This window comes from Plecotus auritus (genome assembly GCF_963455305.1).
Source record: "Plecotus auritus genome assembly, chromosome: 12".
Classification (NCBI taxonomy): domain Eukaryota; kingdom Metazoa; phylum Chordata; class Mammalia; order Chiroptera; family Vespertilionidae; genus Plecotus; species Plecotus auritus.
The window spans coordinates 39,934,484-39,960,343 of record NC_137778.1 but is presented as its reverse complement, the minus strand read 5'-3'; the positions used below and the strand labels follow the sequence as shown (position 1 = coordinate 39,960,343).

Sequence of the window (25,860 nt, the reverse complement as noted above, 5' to 3'; positions counted from 1 at the left end):
TCAAGGTAGGGGCTGCTGCCTTCGGCAAGGTCCCCTCAGAGGCCACCAGCCTTTCAGAGAATCCTCCTTACAGACATTCCAACCAATTCCCGTGCTTCCCCACAAAGTACGTGTTACACAAAGGGAACATCTGTATTTTAAATCTGACCTTTCACCTGGCCTCATAGTTCTGTCATGTGACGGACCATCATTTCATACATCACTCGTCTTCAGAGTTTTGCTCTTACAAATAATGCTTCATTGCAGACTTCCACAATATTTCTATAACGTAAATTTTTAGCACAACTGCTCAAAGTATTTAAAATACGATAGATGCACCATTTTTAGTTTTTATGTTGATAAATCTATCACTTTTCCTTGGTGGTGTCTGACTTTTATGTTGTTCATAGAAATACCTTTGCACTCAAGATTATTAAGTCTCCCATTGTTTCTTCTAGGACATTTTGATGTATTCATTTTATTTTTTGCAGGTAATCCATCCATCTGGAATTGATTTTAGTGTGAGAATGTATGCGAGATATTATCTCAGCCCTTGGCTTTATATCCCATGCCTCTCCATCCCATCCCACAGGCCATGAAAGGCTAAAAATGAAGCTGTGCAGTCTCAACGTAAGTGGCACAGAGTTTAGACGAATACATTGCCCTGTGACAAATGGAACTCCGGTGTGATGGCAGCAGACACCGGCCCGTTGAGTCAGTCACTTAGCCCCTCAGTGATCACTTTGCCCTTTTGTACCGATGGGAGAGCCTTTGAGGCCTGCACTGCAGGTGTATTTCAGGCTTAGCATTGAAGAGACCCTTTGTTTTCTAAATCTCTCACTGAACTTGAAGACATAAGAGGTCAACTCACCTAAAAATCTCCAGCCCCCAGAATTAGCATGTGCAGACTCCGATTCCAAGACCCCGAAAAAGACCTTTTTTGGCTCTTGCAGCTCACACGTTTATTCTTGATCTCTGACGCAGGGTTCTGCTTCCTGTTGAAGTGTGCTTGGTCTGCAAAGCATGGTGGATTCACATTGCTCAGCCATGTTCATAAGAACGGAGAAGAATATCAGTTCATGACACAAAGATTTTTGGGTTCAAGCCCAAAGAGCCCAGGTCTGGCAGTTTATGCTGTTAGATGTGATGCCTCTGACTCAGCTGTGGTGTGGGTGTCTGGTACCCCTCATGACTCCCATCCGGATGCAGGCCGATTTAATTTTTAAATATATTTTTATTGATTTCGGAGCGGAAGGGAGAGGGAGAGAAAGAGAAACATCAATGATGAGAAAGAAGCATCCATCGGCTGCCTCCCGCACGCCCCCACTGGGGACTGAGCTCGCAACCTGGGCATGTGCCCTTGACCGGAATCAAACCCAGGACCCTTCAGTCTGCAGGCCGATGCACTGAGCCAAACCAGCTAGGGCCAGGCCGATGTCTCTTAAAATCAAAAGGAGTAAGAAATGCCTTACATAGCAAAGTTTTACTATCAAACATTTGGGTGTTAAATAAAGACATATATTCCTATTTAGGATGTATTAGGTCTATTTTAAGTAATAATTAACAATAAGATTGAATAGGAATGAATAGTAAAAGGATGAGTTTTCATTTGTGTACTCTGTAGTTAAAGTGGATGGCTAGAACTTCTCCTAAAGAGGTGACAGTATTCTACAAGCTGTCCCCTCACCCGGCTGTCTTGGTCCTGGCACCTCGAGCAGGAAGCAAGCACAGAGGTCTCTGTGCTGTGGAGGGTGCCAAGTGTCTTTACAACACCCTTGTCCCCAGCAGTCCTGAGCCTGTGACTCAGCATTTGGAGATACAATCACTCGCTTAACAAGCTTGTTTTTCTGGTTTATTCCTGCAGCAGAATTAAAAGAGAGGTCTGTCAGCATTGGCACAAAGAAGTTGCGTGAGGGAGGCCACAGCTAAAGCTACTGCATCAGTAAATCTCACACTATCTTTGTAAATCAGAGCCTGTAGCACTTCCGCAGAAGCCTGAAGGAGGTTGCCCTACTTCTTTCTGTTCCTCGGATGAGTCATGTTGCACTGACTGTTCCTAATGCCCTCAGTCATCAAAGAGATGGCTAATTACATCTAGAATACGGCTAAATACAGCAGAGGTGGGTTGTGTTTTTAAAAGAAAAATGATTGCAGCAAAAAGCTCCTCTAAAGGGTAATCCGAGGGGTCAGGAAGGTCACTGATGGTGCTGCTCTTAACCGGAGTTGGGTGCCTGTTCATGTATCGCTTTTCCGTGGGAGAGTGGTGCACAGGGAGGGAGACTCCACAGGTTTCATCGGATCCCAAAGAGGTTTGAACCCCAGAAAGGTCAGGAACCAATGCGTCGCTTAAGAACACCTTAAGCCAGAGAGTTGTGTGATTTTAAACTTGGGGACAGGATGGCGATGCTTGGCACACAAACAGGTTCTCAAGCTGTGGTGAGTTTAGGTCTGTGATGAAGCTAGAAGCCCCTCAGCACGCATATAGTTTAAGCCCCATTTTTTTTTTCCTCTTAAAATACGACCAACAGTCTTCACTCTTCCTCTCAGTGCCGCAGCCTAAAGTGAACTTGGCCACAAAGTCAGAGGAGTCTTGAGTCTGGCCTCTGCGCTCTCTCTCCCCCCAGGAACCAAACTAATTTCCAAGCCCCAACGTTAAAAATAGCCCCTTCTCCAGCAGCTGGACAAACAGCAGCTGCGTGGCCACCGCAGAACCCTCTCCGTGGGAAAGATCCAGCTCTTCCCCCCACTGAGCACAGCCCTGGAGCGGGAGGCCATTGCTTGACTTGGGAGTGAACGAGGCCTCCGGAAAGAACCAATGAGTACACCGTCCTAATGAATTGTCTTCACTTTGGTCTCCAATTTCAGGAACCTAGAGCTAGGACTGTCGTTTTTGTGTATTTCTGACTTCAAGTGATCTTTAACCAAGTGAGTTATGAGCATTTTGTAAGAACTACAGAAAGTAAATGTAAAGTCCCTCCACTTCCCCGCAGAACTCCCGGTTCCACTTCCTAGAGGCCCACTCAGGGTTTCTGTGTGCTTTCCAGTAGTGTGTGTGCCCTTTGGAAACCATACACAAAACACCACACATGTGCATCATTAGGCATCTCGCTTCCCCCTTCACACTATCTTGAGGGTTAACCCCCCTCATGCTTTTCACTGGCTGCGGAGTGTTCATGTGTGACTGACAGCTTTGTTTACGAATGGCCGCATTGGGTGTTTAGATTAGTTCCCGTTGGGGCCATCCTCCCTCACACCCCATGGCCTGTTGGGTGAGTCACCTGTGAAGTACACAGCTAGTGGTGGGATTGCTGCTCGAGGTCAAGTGCGTGTCGAATTTGATAGGATTTGCACCAATTTATACTTCCAGCAGCAGTGCCTGAGAGTACCTGTCTCCCCCAGCCTCACTGACCCTGGGTTTTCCAACGTGTTTTTTTTTTTTTTTTTCATACTAATAGCTAAAATGTGTTTTGTTGTTTTAATTTCTCTTATGAGTTAGGAATAACATTTATTTTAAAATAAATACTCGTTGATTTGAGTATAAGAATCAGAGGTCCCTTTTTTCTCATTTAACTACTTTTGTGTTCCCCATTTCTTACGGTTTTGGCGTTTCTGTAGAAATTTATCCGTCTAAATTGTGTAATAAGTAAAATAATTTGAGGGGAAGATTAAGTTTCCTTTGCATTTCTTTTTTTTCTCAAATCCCCAGTCACCTTGCATCAAACTAGTATTTCAGTCGATTCCTCCATCTCTGTAGTTTGGCGAGATCTTCTGCAATAGTTCTGATCATTTCATCAGTCGTTTCTTTCAAAATGGTTGCTGTCCTCAGGGCACGGTCCAGAGACGCGGTTAAACCCTGCGGAGGACAAGCGCGCACGTTTTAGTCACCCACGGTTGCCACTGTCCCTGTTGATGGCGTTCTGTCATCACACACTGCCAGGTGGACTCAGGAGTGCTCTTTTCTCCACCCCGTCTGTGTCTGTTTTTCCCACCCGGTCTGTGTCTGTTTTTTCCACCAGGTCTGTTTCTGTTTTTGAGAGTTGGTTTCCTCGGAAACCAGTTGGAGATGGAAGGTATTTTTTAGGGCAAGGGACAGAAAAAGGACTGACACGTGACTGATGAGCATGAATCAGAGGGTGAGGTCAGGAACCTGCTGGGCCCTTTCCCTGCTGTCGAGAAAGAGCTCTGAGAAAAGGAAAGTTCTCAGGGCCACTGAAGGGGACTTGGGGACATGACCACTGAGAGGGCAGGGATGTTACGCATGCGTGCACAAGCCTTGGGACGTGGCCTGGGATTCGAGTTTCTGACTGGAAAAAACAGTGGCTCGCGGCTGTAAGCCCGGTGTCGGGGGGCCAGTCCTGTGGGCGGCCGGGGGTCCTGTCGCTGAGGCGCTGCCCACAGGGTCCCTGGGAACCAGGGTAGGAGCAGCGCACACCGCGTGGCTGCTCAGGCCCTGTGTGTCTGTCAGTGCTGAGCGCACACTGTTTCCAGCAGAGCATTTCTGGGTGCTCCGCACTGTAATAATTTAGAAGCCATCCATTTTGTGGTCAGCAAGACCAAACTTACAAGCTGCAAGGATTCTAGAATGTTTTTCTGAGTCCTCACCTCAGATTTCGTTTCTTCGTCACTGCTAACGTCGCTTAAGGATTTGCTTCCGGAAATGCTGCCAGCGTGGAAATGGGGTGAGGATGTAGCCAGGTCTGAACTGGAGGTCATGGGAGCCTTAAGGTTTTTTCTGGAAGGCAAAAGCACATGGATACTCGTGTGAAGCGCCACCCTCAGCTCTGGGGTGCAGGGCGCCCTGTGCTGGTGTGGAGGCCAGCACCCTCCGCGGTTGCAGCTGTCACAGTGCCTTGGTGGATGACGGCAGCTGAGCTTCAGAAAAAGGCGGGTCCCACATCGGGGCCTTCCCACATCGGAAGCTCACTTAGACTGGAAGGTTCTCTCTTCCCCCTTTTTCCCCTTGCTCGTTCATTCGTATTTAAGCTTTGGAGTTGAGCTTCCCTGAACCCCCATATTAGATAATAGCACTTGGATGACCCCTTCTTGGCACTCACACAGCCTCCTCTTCCCATAAAGTGAGCTGCATGAGGGCAGGGACAGAGTCCACTTTGTCACTGCTCAGCAGCCAGCACGCGCCTGCCGTGGACACTCAGACAACGTGGTGAGTGAGCAAATGCAAGATTGACGTCTTAGCCAGACTTCAGTTTGAATCCCGGCTCTACTACTTAGGATCTAGATGCTCTTGGGGAGGTAATTGAATGCATTAAATAGTATGCACCCAACCAATGGGTAGCCATTCTTGTCATCATTACTAATGAGAAAGTGGTACTTACTTTCCTGGTTTGGGCTCACGCTCATCTTGAGAGGATTTTGAATTTTCTCTCTGGGAACAGATCCAGTTTGGTTTTGAATAAGCTGGAAAATGTTGGTTCTGATTAAATTCAGAGCATCAGAAACGATCCCCAAATCAGAGATATGTGGGTATCATTTTCTGAACATCTCTGTGAATGAAACATTTGATAAAAATTTAATAAGAAAATTGGGGAACATAGGAAACAAAGAACTTTGTATCAAGTATTCTGAAGTCAGAGAATTCAGGAAAGAAATTCCTTTTTGAAAGGATTATTAGCAGATGAGACCAGGAGTCTAGGTTCCCTGGGCTAGCTGTGCGGCTGGGCATGTGGCTGACTTTTCTGGGCTCAACGACTTCATCTGAAGGTGGAGGGGTAACATCTTCCAAGAGGTTGGCCCACTTGGATTCCTGAAGTCCCCCCCCCACCCCCGACTTTAGGAGCAAGGGTTCTAAGAGTCAGAAATTAAGCCACTAGGACAATTCTAGAAAATAGAGACTAAACAGAAGGTACGTGTATTAAAGTCACCCCTCTTCCTCCTCCTCTGTCCTCTTCCTTCCCCTCTTTCTCCTTCCAGGCCTCCTGTCTTACCCACTAGTTTCTAGGAGCGAGGCTTCACTGCCCCTCAGGAGTAGCAGACAGGAGAGGAAGGAGCAGTGCGGGTCTCCCAGGCCGGGGAGGGAGACTGGGCTGTTCACAAAGATGGGATCATGGAGGAGACGTACTTACAAGGTGGAGAATTTTCATTTTCATTTAAAAAGCGGAGCTGGACAAAGGCTCTTCCTTCGCTAGGATTTAAGTAATTCTGTCCCGGGGTGTTGTATCTGTAATGAAATTCTAAAAAGGAAAGATTAAAAATATGACTCACTGCCTGGCAACAACAGCTGTCCCCACTTCTGACCTCTTTGGAGGCTCCCTGGTGGCCCTGACCTTTAAGTGGTTCTTTACGGCCGCCTCTGGGGCAGATGGGAGTCCTAGTGCCGCAGGTCTCACATCGGTTGCTCTGCAGCCCAGCGCCGGAAGCAGGAGAGCCGCTGAGTCCTGTATCGGGACCTGAAGAAACCCAAGTTACACAAAGGAGGGGTGAGTCTCGATTGTAGTCATACAATGTGGTGTGGGGAGCAGAGCTCTAACAGAGCCAGGTCTGCACTAGACACCATAGTTCTTAACTTCCCCGCGGTCACCAAGGGGAGTTGCCAGCCCAGGAGTGACAGTCGGGGTCCCTTCCTGACAGCGGAGAGGTGTTCTGATAAGAGCCTCCATTTGCCTAGCACGCGTGGGTGCTTAGTAAAGTCTGCGGAGCAGGTGGGCCTGTGAGAACTTGGCCCTCTGAGTTATCAGACGATCTTGCATTTAGCGTCATTTTTCCAGATTTGCCCCAGTAGATCCCCATTCTCTTCTCAGCCCTGCAGCGGCCAGGAGCTCGTGTTTTGTTACCCAGGCGGTTGGAAGGATGGTTTTCCCCACGTCAGTTCATAAGCCCACGTAGAAACCTGAATCAGCTGTGCCCTCGCCAGCGCCACGCGAGGCCCGAGGTGGAGAGCGTGTGTCTGGTGTAGGTCTACCTGCTCGGCAGGGGGATGCTCCAGGGGGTGCCGGGCTGTGGGAGCCTGAGCCAGGCAGGGGAGCCGCATGTCAGCCCCAGGAGAGAAGAGGCCGGGACACAGCCTCTGCCAGTGCTACCAGCCGCTGCATCCGTGAGTGCACGTCGGTGACTTGGTCTTTCAAAGTGTAAGTCACAAATGGGAGGAGCTCTAGAAAGGACTCTTTTCTTCCCCAAACCTCACTCGGCGCATCGTTATTGAGTGCCTTCTTGATCCTGAACCCGAGGAAATTACAAGCAGAGGACAGGGACTTACCCTGGGAAGGCTGTGTTGCACAGTGAGAGCGAGAGATTCAGACAGGCCTGAAATTGAGGCCTGCCTCTGCCCCTTCGCTGGATGGGTGGACATAAGTCCACATTGTGTGTGTGTGTGTGTGTGTGTGTGTGTGTGTGTGTGTGTGTTTTATGATAAAGAGTAACAGGGTTACTTTGAAGATTATAGGAAGAAAAGTTACTCAATCTTTTTTAAAAATATATATTTTTATTTCAGAGAGGAAGGGAGAGGGAGGGAGAGAAACATCAATGAGGAGAGAGAATCATTGATCGGCCGCCTCCTGCACACCCCCACTGGGGATTGAGCCAGCAACCCAGACATGTGCCCTTGACTGAAATCAAACCCGGGACCCCCCAGTCTGCAGGCCGATGCTCTATCTACTGAGCCAAACCAGCTAGGGCTCCAACATATTCTTTGACATGTTGTTCAAGAGGAGGGCTGGATTAGTGACTCGCTTCTAGCAGAATAAAGCAGTAGTGATGGTGAATAACTTCCAAAATCAAGGTCATAAAGGATATTGACATTTCCAGTCTTGTTCTTTCTCGTGGATCCCTTGCTCTAGGGCAGTGGTCGGCAAACTGCGGCTCGCGAGCCACATGCAGCTCTTTGGCCCCTTGAGTGTGGCTCTTCCACAAAATACCACGGCCTGGGCAAGTCTATTTTGAAGAAGTGGCGTTAGAAAAAGTTTAAGTTTAAAAAATGTGGCTCTCAAAAGAAATTTCAATCGTTGTACTGTTGATATTTGGCTCTGTTGATTAATGCGTTTGCCGACCACTGCTCTAGGGGAACCTGGCTACCATGTCTTAGTGTTACTCTAGCAACCAATGGCCCTGTGAGTGACCATCTTGGCAGCAGATTCTCAGCCCCGGTCAAGCCTTCAGATGACATCAGTGCTGGCCAGCACCTTCACTGCAGCCTGGTGAGAGACGCTGAGCCCGAACTACCCAGGTAAGCTGCTCCCAGATTCCTGACCCACAGAAACGCGCTAGGGAATGTTGGTTATGCTGAGTTGGTTGTTTCGGGGTTCTCCTATCTACCCAGCAGTAGATAATGATACACCACCTCTTTGACCCTGGCAAGTCACTTAATTTTTCTGAGCTGCCATTTCCTTATCTCTAAAGGTAATTCCTCCCTTACATTGGTGGTATACAGTTAAATTATATATATTATGTCAACAGTTCTCAAACTTTTGCTTTCATAGCCCTTCTACACACATAAAATTAAGGGCCCTAGAGAACTTCTGTTGATGTAGTTTGTCCTTCCATCTATCAGGATATACACCATTTTCTGTACCTGTGGCGGAATGTCCCCCTGCACCGAGAAGAGCTGTCCTTAGCACTCAGTCAGCTGAAGATGGGTAGGTAGAGAAATATCTATAGATAAACTTAAATCATTTTTGCTTGAATCACTCAGATCTTCCCAGACTGAATGGGTAGTCCCGAGGCTTAAAAAAGTTGTTTTTAACTGAAGTATCTAAAAATATTTAACTTATGGTATCATTTAAATTGACAACAATCCATTTCATATTAACAGAGCATCTTTTTAACAAAAGCCAACTTTTTGAAAATAAAAGTTAGCAGAGTGGCATATGTTATGTCTTGGTAAGTATTCTGAATATCTGAGTTAATAGGAGACAGCTGGGTCTCATAGCTGCATCTCCATTCAATCTGTCGCAATATTGGCCTTGCGCCAATATACCAGGCACAGTGTAGTTAGAAAGGAGAGGACCTCATGGTCCCTTAAGGGTCTCAGGGACGCCCAGAGGCCTTCGACCACACTTTGAAAAGCTCTGTGACAGCATCTGGTATAGTAAGTGTTCAGTCAATGACACCTATACTTATTATCACAAAACATGTCATCTACAGAGAACAAATACCAGTAGAACTAAACGTGACAGAACAGTGAGTTGGGGAATGGCTCTTGGCTAACAGGCGGTATGAAGGAAGGCACTCTGAGCGCAATCCTTGTTTGCTCTCTGGCTCCGGTCCCTCCTGTGTAAATGGGGTAGATGAGGCTCGGGGGTGATTGTCACTCTCAGGAGCTGCCTGAGCAGACAGGCCCGGCCCCGCCTCCTCCCCACCCAGGGCAGAGCTGCCAGAGGATGTTTTTCTGCATCCGTTCGCATTGAGGAAGGCTCCTAGGACTGAAAACCATTGAATTCCATGCACTGTTCTCTCTGGGTCTCCTCCCGGCTCTGACGGACTGTGTTTCTCTGACACGTGCATGGACAAGTGGGCAGCAGCTCTGGCGTGGTGGGAAGCTTACAGGTGCACACGTGGGTCATGATGGACAGGGTGACACACCCCTGAGGCCACCCAGGGACCGAGTCCATGCAGTCCTGCGGTGCCAGCCAGAAATAGGTGTTGGACGTTCACCTACTTGACTGCACCTTTTAAATCATTTCGTTTTTAATTCTTTATATTAAAAAACAAAAACAAAAACCATGCAACACCGCAGCCTAGGCAATGCTATTTGGAGTGGCCAATGGCAAGCTGGTGCCCGCCATGAGCAGACCCCACAGAGAGGGACCTTGAAGACGGAGCCCCCACAGCCCCAGGCCCCTCCACTTACTGAGAAGTGAGTCTGGACGTGGTGCCTTTTCCTGAAGGGCAGTGGGAAGCCCTGCACCGCTGGTCCTTCTGTGGCCTTTCTTCTCCAGGTTCTGCTTCCTAAAAGGTGCAGAGACCCATGAACCGTCAGTAGACTTCGAACAGAGATAGTGAGCGTATTGGTAAAGCTGACATGTTGCGTTTCTGATGTCAGCCTGGCCAGTACAGAGGGGCATGTCGTCCTCCTAGGGGTCCCCTCTGCCTGTCTGTGAGCTTCCCCAGGAGAAGTGGTACCCAGTGCAGTTTAGCCTGATAAGGACAGAGTTTCCAAACATTGAAAGTGAATCTGTTTGGCCTTAGCTGGTTTGGCTCAGTGGATAGAGCGTCAACCAGCGGACTGAAGGGTCTGGGTTCAATTCTGGTCAAGGGCACATGCCCGGGTTGCAGGCTCAAACCCCTAGTAGGGGGCGTGCAGGAGGCAGCCGATCCATGATTCTCATCATTGATGTCTGTCTCTTTCCCTTTACCTTCATCTCTGAAATCAACAATATATTTTTCTTTTTTTAAAAATATATTTTATTGATTTCATACAGAGAGGAAAGGGAGAGGATAGATAGTTAGAAACATCGATGAGAGAGAAATATCAATCAGCTGCCTCTTGCACACCTCCCACTGGGGATGTGCCTGCAACCCAGGTACATGCCCTTGACCGGGATCGAACCCGGGACCCTTCAGTCCGCAGGCCGACGCTCCATCCACTGAGCCAAACCGGTCAGGGCAACAATATATTTTTCTTAAAAAGAGGAAATATATTTTTTAAAAAAGTGAATCTGTTTGTTCCCCAGAGGCTAATATTTAATCATCATACATACATACTATAGAAATTTAAAGTTTGGAATTATAAAATTTGGAGTTTTTTTCATATTCATGTTTCAAAATCAGTTCTTATCAGGGGAAGAAGCTGCGCTGTATGCCACTATGGGTCACATGGCTTCGACTCTGTAAGTGCAAACTGACTGTATCCCAAGAGTCCATAAAGGGGATTTTGTCCCAGGTTTATGGGTCTAGAGAGGCTGGGGGACATCTGAGCTTAATTTTATCTGTACAGGCCACCAGGGGGCATCAGGAAGATGCCCTATAATCGTCATTGACCAGCTGCTTCCTCTGACCTGTTGCTTCAGTGTCCCTCCTGCACAGAAAGCCTAACTCCTCCAAAGGCATCCCACTAGCAGCTCTTAAAGCTCTCGCTCAGCCCCTGGGCACAGGAGTAGCCCCGGGAGGTGCTCATTCTTTGTGTGGAGGCACCATGCCCAAGGGATCCCGGACCGAGAAGGGATCCTGGACCCCGCGGGTGAGGCAGGACTGAGAGCGATTCCCAGGGGAGGGGATGAGGTGCTGCTTGGCACGTGCTGCATGTGGGTGTCCTGTGCCTGTGGGGTTGGGGCTGGGAAGCCAAGGCTTTCCCCTCCTCCTGGAAAAACACGCCCTCCTCCTGAGTCACACTTCCTCACACCCCATTTTCTCTCTCCACCCCCTCCTCTGGGGCCTTTGAACATCTGCTTTCCGAAGTGGGAAACTTGGATCTCACTCAAGTGAGTTCAGTCCAACACGGCTTTCTTTTTCTGCCTCTTAAGCGTCTGTGTGCGCTGAAATCTTCCTGCCAAATGTAACAGCTCAGGGCAACTCTACTTGAGAAGGTAGTTTTAGTGGCTTAAATCCAGTCCCGCCGCAGAAACAACACAAAGGGATAAGCATTTGCTTGCAGCATCTATGCCATTTACCGGCGTGCATACACACCACCCTGCACATACCCTGCAAGCATCCTGTCCTGTCCGTCAGCAAGCTTTACAAAGAACACACACGGCCTGAGAGAGCCCGTCTTCTGAGAGAGCGAAGAGGAACCCTCGGCTCAGTTCATTCCTCCGGGACTATTACGGCATTGACCAAGGTTGCAGTTTGTAAATCATGTCTGTCTCCTCGCTCCCCAGCAGTAAGTTCACTGTTGGGACTGATTTTATACGTGGTTTTGCTTTTCTCGCCATCTTGTCCATCATAGAAAAGTATATTTAGTCTAGAACACTGGTCCCTCTAGGTCTACGCTAGGAATTTGGAAGAGAAACATTTAGTACCTTGAATGCTTGATGAAAATGTTCTTTAAGCATAAAAAATTTTTATACTTAATAAAACCTAAAAAAAATTCAGAATCTAGGTTTAATTCAATAAATAGAAACAGTTGCTGGGATGACTCAGGGAGTAAGCACTGCAGTGCCTCTTGTGTTTGGAGTCAGAGCTGATGACGGACATGGTGGTGTAAAGTCCTGAGCCACACCAGGTGACACCAGTAAATGGCAGCACAAACACCCTGCTGTTTCTCTTGCGGGGAGGCGGGGCATAAACTCAATGGAACACTTATGATGAGTGCGGTTCCCGTGGGGGAATGCTTTCTTTCAGGAACCCCCAGTCTATGGGACTCCTCATCAGCTGCGATTAGTCCATGACGTGCATGTAACAGCGGCTGCCAAACAGCTCTGCCCTCCTTGCTCCCGACCTTCCCAAGGTAAATAGCCAGGCTGTGGCCCAGTCCATGGAAGCTTCAGATAAATGATGCTGAATTCACGTGGGCCAACAGCTGCTCCAAGGAGCATTTCCAAAGCGTTGCAGAGGTCTCCCTAGGGTTTTATATCTGTGTACACGATTTATAACTTGAAGATTTCATGCCGAGTAATGGGGAGAAATAAGCCCTGAGATGTGGGATAAGGTTTATTTCTGGTGGGACCAGGGAGCAGAGGGGGGACCCCACGGGGAATGTCCCTCACCCCAGGGGAGTGGAGGGGGAGCTGTTGGACAGTGGTGTGTACCACTATCCCACCTGGCAGTGTTCAGAGGAGCCCTCAGGACAGACCGCCCTCCGTGTGCTGTAGCCGAGATTGTCACCCAGGGGCTCATCAGGATCACCCGGGAGATGTAAACAAAAATTCCTCCCAGGCTCCACCCTGGCAAGGATGTCACAGTAGGTGGGGCTGAGGCGTGTGCATGATTTAAACATCTGCCCGGTGACTTTGATGCTGTCCCCGGTGGAGAACCACAGCCACAGGGACTTGTAACTGGGAGGGAGGCTGGGCTGCGTGCCCAGCCCCGAGGTCTGCGGTTCTGTAACTGGGCCAGTGGCTCTGGCAGCCGCTCAGCGAGTGGACGCCCACTCTCACCGAAGGCATTATCCCAGGCCCGGCTCCCACCCACCCGCAGCTTAGCAGCCAGAAGCCCTCACCATTCGAGGACCCGGCGGCAGAAGGCACAGCTCCAACCGGTTGTCTCGGCACGTTGCTGCCTTCCGGAGGCGTAGGTGTGGCGGGGGTCCTGCACCACAAACACACAGATGCGGCTGTGACCCAGGAAGTGACTCACCCCCTGGCTGCTCACACTCACGCACAGCTCTGCCCAGCAAGCAGCCCGAGCTCGCTGCTCAGCACCGCAGGCTGCTCGGTTCTGACTCCTCCCTCAGTGGTCTGAGCTGTAGGCCAGGGCTCAGAGGAAGAACCTTCAACACACGTACTGTCTTCTCCCCTCCCCAAGCAGATTTTGAATCTCGTGTACGGACGAGAGGGTATGCTCCCCTTTTTCTTATCCTTCGGTTTCACATTACCCCGAGCTCCACCAGAGGACGAACAGAGGTGAGAAGCTAATTTTAAATCCATCCATCCAACCATCAGTTAGTAGAGCTCTGAAAGCTTTTCCAAAGAAATACAATCCACTAAGAATTAAAACAAGGTATAGGGAATTAAACCCCCCCCCCCAAAATGGCATTACTGGCCTGAAAGGGCTGACACCACCCAGCCTGTATTTCTTATTGTGGCTTTACCCTTTTCAGGGGTGGGGAACCTTTTTTCTGGATACTTATAACATCATCCGAGGGCCATACAAAGTTATCAACTTAAAAAGTAGCCTGCTACACTGGGCCAGACATTTAACTAACTCACCCTAATGCCTTGGCAGGGCCGGACCCACTGCTTCCCGGGGCCTCACGCGGCCTGCGGGCTGGACGTCCCCACCCCGCCCCCGGTGAACAGAAGAGAAGCGCACTTCGCTCACCGTGGTAAGCAGTGCCGGCACCGGCAGCACGGAGCAGAGAGCTTTTCCCGTGTTTGAATGACTTCCTTAGGAAACGCCTGGGTCAAAGGCTACGCACATGTTTGTGTGGTGACAGGAACTGCCAAATTGCTTTCCATGACAGTGGGAATTACACAGCCACCAACAATGCGGGCCACTCAGTGGCCACACCTTCCTCCGCATCAGGAATGATCAGTTGAAAATGCTTTTGTTCATTTAATAAGGGGGTGGCACCTTGCGTTCATGAGCATTTCCTCTGCTATTAGAGGAGATGAGCGTTTCCCAAGTGCTTGCTTATTAGCTGTGTTTCCTACTTGAGACATTTTAGTTCACATCTTTTGCCCATTAATTTTGGGGAAGGTTTCAGTGTTTTCTTATGACTGAAACGAAAGCATTTGTTGACTGCTCCTGTGCCAGGTGCTTTGCCCATGGCCTCCTTATTCCTTCCACCATCCTGGGCCATTGTTCCCATTTTAATGATGCGTAACCCGAGGCTCAGAGAATTGAAGCAACCTGACCAGGTCACCCAGAGGAACAAGGAACACACAGCGCTGGGATTTGCCCGTATGCTGTGTTCTTAACCACAGGCCTGCTCCTTAGAGCACTTCGTATGCTAAAAATCTCAACACTGAACTTTATTTGCACTTAATATGTTCCCAGTTGTCTGGCCTAACTCGGAAGCTGGGCCTTAAAATGAATGAGATTTTGCCAGGAAGCTAGGTGTTTTGAGGATGTGAACATAGTTCGTTGGAAAGGCTAACATTTATACAGGGTGGGGCAGGAGATTTTACAATGTTCCTTCAGAAGTTAAAACAATAATGAATAAAAAATACATAATAATACAAGAATGAGCTCTGTGTTTCACGTACTCACAACTGTAAACCTACTTTTGCCTCACCACTGTGTATAAGCTCAACATGCTGTCCTTGACTCCGACAAAAACCTACTCAACTTTTGAAGGTCAGCCGCAGGCTGTTCCTTCACATACCGACTGACACCAAAGAATCAAATTAAGGCCGTTACCCAGATAATTCAGTTTCTCAGAATTTAGTCTGAAATGTTCTAATAGTTGAGGTTACAAAAAACAAAAGTGTAGAAAGACAGTGGTGATGGATTGGAATTCCTAATATTGCATCTTTAGACAATCCAAAAGAATTTAGCTGAGAGAAAGAAAATGCAGATGTGGACTTGTGGAACTAGTTCTTGCACTGAGAGTGTCATTCTCATTTAGAAGAGCGAGTACAAAACCATTAAGAAGAAAAATTATTTCTTCCAGGCACGATCCCCAGAAATGTTACTATCCGTCCAGAAGAAATAGCTCTTCGCGGTTCATTGTTTAAACTGCATCGTTGCAGCCTACACCAATAAGAGGTTTAAAAACCAACACTTGAAATAGCTCCTAGTGTTTGCAAGCTGGTTCCATTGAAAATAATATGATTCATGGCACTTTGGGAAGTTAACTTTTCATGAAATGTTAGAGTAGAATTTTGTAACTCCATGAGTGAGTATTCTAGAAATGCACAGGAGCCGTGTTTCCTGGCATGGAATTGGCTGTAGGTTATGCATTACCTCATGTGAGGGTGGAGAGGAGGCGGATGGCAGGTCACCCGGGAGGGTTGGAGAACTCTCCGGAAGAGAGCCAGCTGAAGTGTGTTTGCCTTCATCAGCCTTCCCTTCAGCATCTTCAAGTAGCATCTCCAACCTGGAGACTTCACCTTCCGCTTTCCTGAATAAACAGAAGACATCGTAGGGTATGCAGTCAACATTCTAACTAGTAACAGCAGGTCTTGAACATGGCATTGATCTATGTTATTAAATGGTCCGTCCTCAGAAAGGACCCATAATGGACAACCACCCTGACGGGCATCCTGTGTCAGTTTCACTCGAAAGGCCTGGGCTCTGATCCCTATTTTGCTCTCCATTGGCTGTGCATCCTTGGGCAAATCACTTAACCTTTCTGTGCTTCCAATGTCTCAACTTTAACAAAAAAAAGTGTCAAATCTGCATGAAGAAAACAAGCTCCTGGACCCGAATACTCACTGCAAAGGTTTTAACTCCTCCCAGACTAATCTGTAAATTCAACAGGATCCTGAACAAAATTCTAATGGAATTTTATTAAGGACATCTGGTGAGCTGATTATAAAGTTTTAATAAGAGAGTGCAAGAATAGCTAAAGAAAGTTTAAACAGGAGGAAACATTTCAAAATATATACTAACCTCCAGTAATTTAAAACTGTGTGGTTAATGCAGGAGTAGATACCTAGGTCAGTGGGATGGAACAGACCCATCCGTCACCCATGGAGATTTCGTTTATGATAACATGGCTTTTTCCACCAGTGGGAAAGGCTGGCCTGTTCAGCAAGTGGTAGGACTAAGACGTAAGCATGAAAAACCATATTGATAATCAAATAAAATATGGAGAAATGTGTTCTGCCCTGGCAGGCAGAAGAGAATGAAGAGCGGACAAAGGGAGACTGAACATCTGAAGGCAGAGAATCGCTGAAGCAGGCCGCAGGTCGTGGGAAGAGATGGGGCTGGAGAGGCCGGGAAGTGAGTGAAGGAGGAAAGGGGGTATGTGTGTGTGTGTGAAAATATGCAGATTTGGAGGCGGAGAAAAGGTATTTTTTGAAGGAATTTGTTATCTTTTCTGGAAAGCCAAAGACGATAATATCAGGGCTTGATGGAGGTGGAACCCCATTTCTTGGCCCCGTGGTTTCAGGTGTTGGTGTGTGTGAAAAATTCAAACAACTTCCAGACAACATTCTAACAAACAAGATGCATGAAATCCAAACAGTTATTTTTGCATCTAACCCTTTAAAGGCAATAATAATAAGGTTTTCATAAGAGTGCAACAGTTGACTTCAACAAGCGATGAGCCAATGAATCTCCAGAATTCTTTCCCCTGCAGAAAAAGCCATCTGCAACGGCCTTTGGTCTCAGGGCTTAGAAGGTTCTCGACATACCAGCCCCTCCAGGGTTGCATGGGGTTCTGCTCATTGACAGGTTACACCCACGTCAGAGCAGGAGGACCAGCCTGGAACCGAGCAGCTTCGCGTGCCCGAGGTGGTGGCACTGCGTTTACTGAGCTTCTCCTGTGTGCGGGATATAGTCGCAGTTGGAACTCTGCTGGTTTATGCTGGGGCCAGGCAGTGTGGGTGGAACTGGGATATAAATAAGGCCTGGATTGCATACCTTTGGTCTTCATGTACACAGAGGCCTGTCTTTAAAACCCCTGCCAACAAGTGGGATTCCTTGGAAAATAAATATCCTTACTCTTTTCGTTCTTAAACAAATAGAGAAGGCATATGGAGATCTTTTTTTGTTTGTTTTGAAAAAAAGAAGGCTTTGGGGGGAAAATCAATATTAAAACCCCATCCTTGCTGTCTAATTAGTTGGTATTGAAATAACAGTAGACAGAGGTTTCATTCATTTTGAAAAAGTAAAATTGTACTCTGGGAAAAAAGCCTCAGGATGCAAGTGTGAAAATATAAACCATTAAACTATTTTGGCATCAAGAATGATTTGTGTTAAAATGCTATGAATAGAAAGAGCTGACCTTACGACTATGAAGCCCACTGAATGGATTCTTTTAATTCATAGCAGGAAATTATATGGAAGCAATCCCGGCCTGCATTCCTGGAACACATCTTAAAGCTATTTGGATTGGAACGAGGATTGTGGGGCCATAGAAATGGCCAGTTGGAAACTTCAGTGTGAGTATGCATCCAAGATTCTAATGTGGGTTTGCTCAGGAATCACTTAAGTTTTAACATTTTCCCTTTATCAGGATTTGTGGGTCCCTTACCCCAACATTAACCAACCTGACAACGATCCTCTCCTGCCCACTGCCCCTTTGAAATAGTCTGTGGATGAGAAAGAAAAGGAGGAAGAGAGAGCGGGGAGGGGGGGGCGGGGGGGGTTGGGGGAGGGAGGGCAGGGAAGAGGGACAGAAGAGAAGAACCAGGCGGGAGAAATAAGGGCAAGAGCGGGGTGAGGGAGAGGACAGAGGAGCGTGGCGAGGTGCAGGGCCTCCGCGTTAGGCTGTGAGCCCTTCTACAATGACCTTGTGCTCTTCTGGGTCTCAGCACCAATTATAACGACATCGCACGAAATGCAAGATGGTGGCACCTTGTCATTGAACAGCCGGGAGACAGCTGTTCATCCTGGCCACGCCATCTGGCCATCACCTAGCACGGGGCCTTCCACGTAGCAGGAATTCCTCACTGTCCTGCGCGTGCGGTGGCACCTACTCATTGGTGGCAGGGGTTTCACTGACCCCAGACCTTTCTGGGCCTCCCGTGGCTCTCAGGCACTAGACCAGCAGCCACACCCGAGTCCCACCTGAAGGAGATCTCTTCTCGAACCCCTCCACCTCTCACAGTCTAAACCTGACCTTTTGGGGTCAGAATCGCTGACAGCTGGGGATTTCGGCTGGTGGACTTGCTGCTCCAGAGTCAGCTGCTCCTCAGCCACAAACTCCTGCTTCAGCAGTTCCAGATGCTCCTGCAGTTTCTCCAGCTCCTGTGGCAGAGAAGGCCCTGGCGTCATTCACACGTAACCCCGCGCATGGAGCTGTTTCCCCCAAACCCATGAGGGTGCACCCTACAGCAGTGCAACACGGAGCCGTCATCCTTCTCCTGGCCATTGTTTCGTTTTGGAGCCTGACATCTAAAATTCAGACAGGGGCCCTCTCCACAGACCACCCTCACTGGCAGCACAGAGCTGAAAAGCTCGGTGGTTCTGATTTCTCTCCCAGAGCCCACGCAGACCCGCTCGGCAGGATGTTAGTAACCCTGCATATTTGCAGAATGATTTTTAGCTTCTAGAACACGTTCCATTCCTTTTCTTACTTAATTTGCTCATCAGTGTTGTAGATGTTGCAAAGCAGATTTTATTACCCCGGTTTTATAGAGGAGGAAATCGGAGCTCTAGGGCGTATGTCTGATGCCACATAGATCTTACAAGGGAACTGAGCTTAGAGGACCTGGCTTTGAGTCTATGGCACCAGGAGGGTGAGATGGGGAAGGAACAGCTGAAGTTTAGCCCCAAGCTGCGAATGGGTCTTCCAGATGCCGCCACGTCACCACATGCAGCCTCACACAGGTGCATGTGTAAACCATTCAGGTCAGGGTCTTGTCTGGAAGTATAGGGACTTTAGCCCTACAGTCCCAGTCGCTAACCATTTCCCGATCAACGTCTACATCTGGCCCTGGGCTGGATCGGAGTACTTTGCCATGGCTCAATGGAAGAGGTGAGACTGAACTTAGGCTGGAAGGGTGCTCAGGAGGGCCTGGACCAGGCAGCAGTCATGAAAATGGAGAGGAAAGGGTGAATCAGAGAGAGATTCCCCAGGGCAAGAAAATAGCATCATGGAGGTAAAGGATCAGACCACCAGGGTTCAAGTTCAGACTCTGTCCCCTACTAATTGTATATGATTTTAGTGAACCTGAACTCTAAACTTCAGTTTTTTCATATTGTGAAAATTAAATGAGCTAATGCTTAGTGCCAGGAGCATAGTACACACTCAATAATGGGTAGCTATCATTATTATTGTTAACAATGGATAAAGAAGTTTGGAAACATATTAGCTATTGGGTATAAAAAAAGACAAGTGTGGTAAATATTTTCCATTTCTTCTCCCAGATCCATCCTCCATCCTTCTCCGTGCCCCACCCAGGAGGCTGACCTTTCATGGACGGCGTCAGCAGGAGGGAGGAACTGAAGAAGGATGAGGTAGGGGTCTTTGTTTCCCTGATTTCTTCCGCCTGTATCATCATGGACCAACTGCGTCTCTACCAAAAGCCACAGAGCTTGTTAGCTACTCCTACAGCTACAGCTACTCCCCTTGGGCTGGAGTATCTGTTCTTGCTCTGTCCCTTAACCTTGCCCACACTGTTGTTAAATGATGCCTATTAAACTCTCCTCGATTACTCCATCGGAGCAGGCCACCTCGTTCCTACCAGGCCGCTGATTCTCTAAATCTCACAGTCAGTGATCAGGGGTCTAGCTTGTGAGATGGGCAGAGTGGAAAGCCCTGAGTAAAATGAGGAATTTGGGAAGGCTAACAACTTTGAATGAAGATGTCAATATCAACAAGTTCCACAGTGTTGGATGAGAGAGAATTTTCAGTACAGTGGGCTATCCAAGTGAAGATGCAAACATTTGGAGATATGGATGGGAAGTTAGGACTAGTCATTGAGGAATTGGTAGCACAAACTTGACATTAAGGTCATGAGAAAGAATTTAAAGGAAGGAGAAAAGAGAAGAAAGCTAATTATAAATCATAATTTAGGATCTTGGATTTTGAATCATGTTGTATCTCAGAAGAAGATAGGGCATAGTTTTCTAGCCATAAATTTGAGATGGGAAGACATGCTACATGTCTAAGATCATACAACCATTGTGTAGATGGCTGCTCCATTATCGAAATGCTTTCTATGTCGTGCTGCTCATGCCGAGAAGGTTCACTTTAGCCCTGTCTGACCATCTCCTGACACCGAACCACAGGGGCCTGGACCAAGGCTGACACTGTCAGGAGTCACCTCTCCTCTCCTCTCAGTCCGACACAAATCCCCACCTGCCCTTGAACATCAGGAAGAAACGTCCTGAGTGGAGACCTCAGAAGGCCAGTGTCTTGAGCCACTTCCCCCTGCTTTGCTCGGCCCCTTAAAATTCTGTGTTCTCCCAGTTCCTAAAAGCCCGGGTTTTTGGAGTTTGCCTTTATCATTCACTCCTTAACTCCCCCAATCTGATTTCCATAGACCCCCCACTTTATTGAAACCGAGCCGGCCAAGGTCCCTCATGACCTCCGGGTTGCCAGACCCAAGGCACGTCATGCATTCCTTCCTTCCTTCCTTGAACATTTGAGGGTGTGGCTCACTCCCTACTTCCTAACACCATCTTTTCTCTTGGCCTCCGCAACTCTGCCCTTTCCAGGTCTGCCTTGACCTTCAGAGCCACTCCTCACAGGTCTCCTTGGGGACCTCCCTTCTTTCACCTGCCCTGGATTGCTGTTTCCCATGATTCTAACCTTGGATTCACTGCTTACTCTGTGTCTTTGCCTAGGCAATCTCATATACCCCATAGCTTCAAGCCACAACTATACTCAAATGTACATTTCTGGCCCAAACAAGTCCTCATTTGGTCCATATCCATCGCTCTAATTGCCTCCTGGACCTCTCCAGTTGGAAATCTCACAGGGAGCTCACAATGTCACAAACGGAACTGGCCTCCTGCCTGCCTCCCACACCCATTCTGAACTGGATCCTCCACTTTTCTTCCTGACCTCGATTGTCCAAGCTACAAATCTGAAATTCATCCAAGCCTCCTCCCTTCCTTAATCACCCCTTTCAATCTGCCCCCCACTTTGTTAACCCTTAGATTTGTCCCTCTTCATCCTTATTGTCAGCCTTGGTTCAGGTCCTCATCACGTGTTCCCTGGATATGGCTTCCTAGCCATTCTCCGTCCGTACAATCTTGCCCCCCTGGTGTTCGCTTTTACTTGATTTTAAGCCCCCCAGGCTGCCCATCACTCAACCTCCAGATGAAATCCAAGCTCCTCGGTGTGGTTTAAAGGGCTTTCATGATGGAGCTGTTGTCCGCCTTTCTAGCCCTGTCCATTCCTCTCTTCACCTCATGTACCCTGGGCTCCATCTGGTCAGTTGTAGCACCTCACCCGCTCAGCACTTTCCTTCCCTGGGCCATTGCACCTGCTGGTTCCTTTTCCTGGACCACCCCTTGCTCCCTACTCTGCCAAGCTTACCTAGATTCCTCCTGCAATACCCAGCTCAGAAGTCACTCCTAAGGAAGCCCTCTAAAGTGCCTTGCTCTGACTGACAAGGCTGAGCCTCTTCTCGGCCGCCCTTAGCATCACCTGTCACCTTTCTCAAGCTGCATGTCACTTGTCTATCACCAACCTGTGTTCCTAGGAGACTATCTGCCGCTAGAAAAAGAAATAGTTTCATCTCCAAATCCCTGGTAGAGAGTCTGGGACATGGGAAGCACCCCGTAAGTGTTTGTTGAATGAATGAATGCGTTATTTAATAAGTATGGTGGGTGAATGAATAAGGGGCCATCCCTGAAGGTTCGGATCCTCCTGGTTTTGGTGCCGTCTGGGCTCAGAATCACAGCCTGCCTGAGCTTTGCTTGTGCCCTTTACATCAGGACTCGTGACCATGTCTTGCGGTTGACCCAGTGGCCTAGACTACATCTTCCATCCACCCCCACTTCCCATGACCCGGACACTGATGAGCAAGGCTATGGTGGTTACAACATAAATGAGGGACTTGATTAACTACAACCAGCAAGGATGTGGAACCCAAAGATTTTGATCTGAAAGCACAGCTTCAGGATCAATTTTAAGTGTTCAAAGCGTTATATATTGAGTTGCCAGATCCTGGTAATTCTTATAACCTACATCCCCTGGAACCCATCGACTCTGGATGGGCTCCGTGACCCTTTGTAACAGCTGGTGAGCTAGTCTCTTGGACCTGCCCTGGTCTCAGATTTATTATGGGGCAACCAGGGAAGAAAAACAGCAAACAGCCATAAGTAATAGATCCCCTGAGAAAGAGAGAGGGCTAAGCACATAGAGAAATTCTAAGCTCTTTTAGTCTCTGTAACACGAAACCCCAGACCTCAAATCATCAGTGAGACCTGAGCCTCAGCGCTTTGGGAAGGAGAGTGGGGGGATGGGAAGATGGCTGAAGGTAAGAGAAAATCTCATAAATTAAACATCAAAATTCTGTACTAGTTTCCATATAACAAGCTTGAAATACGTTATTAAGGACCTTAATTCAATTTGATTTAGCATTCTAGGGAGTTATCCATGTATGACCAAGGCCAGGCCTCTGGGGGCCGTTCGGCTATGGACACAAGGTTGCTGCCCTTAGATTCCCCGGGAAGGACTTATTACCAGCCTCTCGTCTTGCTCGTGGCCGGGAGAGTCCTGTGCTAGGCTTCTGGAAAATTCTTGCACCTGCAGTGAGAAAAATGCAATATTTCATGAGTGGCATGGTATCTTATATTTGAATTTGGTCACGTCTACTGTTCATAATCTTTAAAGGTATTACTTTAGTCTTCAGCTGATCAGCCTGTTCTTTCAGCTTCTGGCACATCTCTCTCCCTTGGGATATCTTTTGGAATATGGAAGAAGTCAAGGAGGGGTCTTTCTGAGAGGTCGATGACAGCTTCCAGAGGCGTGTCTCGGATTCTGTTCCTACAGAAGAGAGAATAAGTTGGGCTACCGTTCATCTCAAGTTCACTGCAGACTTATTAAGTCCTGAAAATGGAAGTCAGTGGCAATCACCACCATTTGCTATTCACAATTTTTCCTAAACGTGTATCTAAATGAGGCGTCCTCAAACTACGGCCCGCGGGCCACATACGGCCCGCCGAGGACATTTATCCGGCCCGCCGGGTACCGCTGCCTGTCCTGCTTAGCAGCCGACTCGTCCCGGGCCCGCAGTGCGCATAGGAATTTGTTCATAGTTTTTTTTAAAACTATAGTCTGGCCCTCCAACGGTCTGAGGGACAGTGAACTGGCCCCCTGTTTAAAAAGTTTGAGGACCCCTGATCTAAATGAAAGAGGTTAAAAAACGCTAGTACCTGTGAGCTGTTCTTGGTGGCTGTGTGTTGCAGGCTGCATCTGCATAATTAAAGGGTAAGAAAGTGTTACTGTTGATAGTGATCAAGGACGCCATTATTCAGAATGGCTGATGGTTCTGGTCCTCTAGGCAGCCCGTGTTGCATCAAGGCCAAATCACCTCTGACACGGATCTGTGGGTGGCCCAGGGCAATTACTTATCACCATAACCCTCAAGTTCTCGTGGAAAATGGGGACAGTAATAGAACCTATTCCTGGGGTCCTTATGAGGAGTAAATGTTAAGTACTTAGACTCAGGCATGTGGTAAGCACCAAGTACACGTTAGCTGTTAATACTACCATGTCGGATGCTATTATATGGAACATGCAAACATTTCTCCTAAAACTAGACCACAAGCCCCATGAGGCCTTCTCACCAGGTCTGCTGCTCTCACTAACACCAAACTCGTGGTAGCCACACCCTAGAGGAGAATATAAAATAGTTTCATTAAGTTCCATAACGTGTGTCAAGACAGCGATTTTTACCAGGACGTACCCTCTCCGCTCACACAGGCTGGGCAGGAGTTTACATTCCAGAGTGATTCGCCTTGAGAGGCTGCCCATCGCTCACAGCACACGGAGCTCAGAAACAGCCTGGTGCCAGGAGCTACCAGGGGTGGGCAAACTTTTTGACTCGAGGGCCACAATGGGTTCTTAAACTGGACCGGAGGGCCGGAACAAAAGCATGGATGGAGTGTTTGTGTGAACTAATATAAATTCAAAGTAAAGGAGCGGAGGGGAGAGCAAGAGAACCCTCCGCTCTTTCGGCTCCGTGGGCCCGATAGAACAGCCGAACGGGCCGGATCCGGCCTAGTTTGCCCACGGCTGAACGGGGCGGTCACACCAGACTGACTGTTATGAATGTCTCCGCGACATGGGGGGTGTGGAACCCATAGAGTCCAGTTCTCCACCTGAAAGGACTAGAGAAGCCGGGCGGCCTGGCTCAGTGGTTGAGCGCCGACCTATGAACCAGGACGTCACGCTTCAATTCCAGGTCAGCTCACAAGCCTGGGCTGCAGGCTCCATCCCCAGACGGGCGTGCAGGAGGCAGCCCAGCAAAGATTCTCTCTCATCATTGATGTTTCTCTCTCTCTCTCCCTCTCCCTTCTGCTCTGAAATCAATGAAAACATATTTTTAAAAAAAGATGGGGGAACTCAAGTTCCAGGTGGGAGAATTTGGATTTAATTCTATGATGTGTTATTGTTATTCCAGCCCCTGGTTCTTCTCATGAGGCACCCACTGGGCTTCTGAGAGGTCACAGAACTCGCTCAGAACTGAAACAAGAGCCTCAGAACTGGAACAGGTGTCAGTCACCTTCCAGAGTCCGGCTCTGGCACAGAGAGCGGCCTGGCCTGTGTCCAGAGGCGACTTCTCCTACCTCTGTCTGCTGTGAGGGGTCCCCGGTCTTCCTTTCCTGCTCTTCCTTCTTCGCACGGTCTGGCCTAGCCGTACCTTCTGGAATTTCTTGCCCCAGAGCTAACCCAGCTCTCAGTTCAGGAGAAAAGCTGGCTTCTTTGTCTGTTGGAAGTGGTTTATCAATCGCATTATTTTTAGGGATTTTCACTTGGGGAGCAATGCTAGAGCCGTCAGAGAACCAGTAACGGACTTGGCCATATTTGAACCCAGAGCCTGATCTTGTGCTTTCCGTCTGCAGCTTCTGCTCTTGGCAGCCTTTTTGTTTACTGCTTGGACTCTTTAATTTGGTTCGAAAAGTGGAACTTGGCGGAAGGCTGCCGCCTGCAGCAGCCACTGGCTCTTCTGGCTCAGAGGTGTTTTCTGCTGTCCTGGTCGGGCAACAGCAGGGCTCCCTGCCCATGTCCTCCTCCCTCGGGGGGGTGAGCTGGTCAGTGAATTCTGGGGTTGGTTCTTTTGGCCAAAAACTCTTAACGTAATGCAAAATAATACTTTTCACAATGGCTTCATCAAGACTGTCCGCGCTGGAGACCTCGGGGAGAGTCTCACCATGACTGCCTTGGCCTTTTAAAAGCTCCTCTTTGGACAGACGATGCTGCAGAACATCAGAAAGGTCTGACCTTGAACGCCCCCCTTTCTTCGCTGGGATGTGAAGAGTTGGGGGGCAGCATTGCTCCGCATCAGAGTTTTCCTTGGCGGCGTGTTCAGTCGCTTTACCCAGAGTCAAGGCCGCGCCTGCCTCTCTGCACGTCCCTTCACGTGCAGTCCTGTCGTGAGGGTCCTCTGCTGTTGGAATCACTTGATCTGAGACGCCCAGGATGTTGTTTTCCGAGGGAAAATTGTGATCGGCGTGTAGCTTAGTGTGGGAGAAACCCCCATCGTCAGGGAAGTCCTCCCGTGGCTCCGAAGCCTGACGCTCTGAGAGATCAGCCTTGTCCAT

The 25,860-nt window shown here is 48.5% G+C and overlaps 1 protein-coding gene across 1 annotated transcript; it reads right to left on the bottom strand.

The window, feature by feature from the left end:
* Positions 1-3,423: 3,423 nt before the first annotated feature.
* AKNAD1 (AKNA domain containing 1) lies at positions 3,424-25,860 on the bottom strand (the record flags this gene model as incomplete). The annotated part of the gene is made up of 13 exons (XM_080647871.1): positions 3,424-3,832; positions 4,582-4,711; positions 5,313-5,394; positions 6,060-6,167; positions 6,261-6,383; positions 9,779-9,876; positions 13,025-13,190; positions 15,471-15,589; positions 18,257-18,384; positions 22,778-22,840; positions 22,935-23,080; positions 23,884-23,928; positions 24,960-25,860. The coding sequence occupies 13 exons, from the start codon at positions 25,858-25,860 to the stop codon at positions 3,701-3,703; spliced, it is 2,241 nt and encodes a 746-aa protein (XP_080503997.1). The 3' UTR covers positions 3,424-3,700.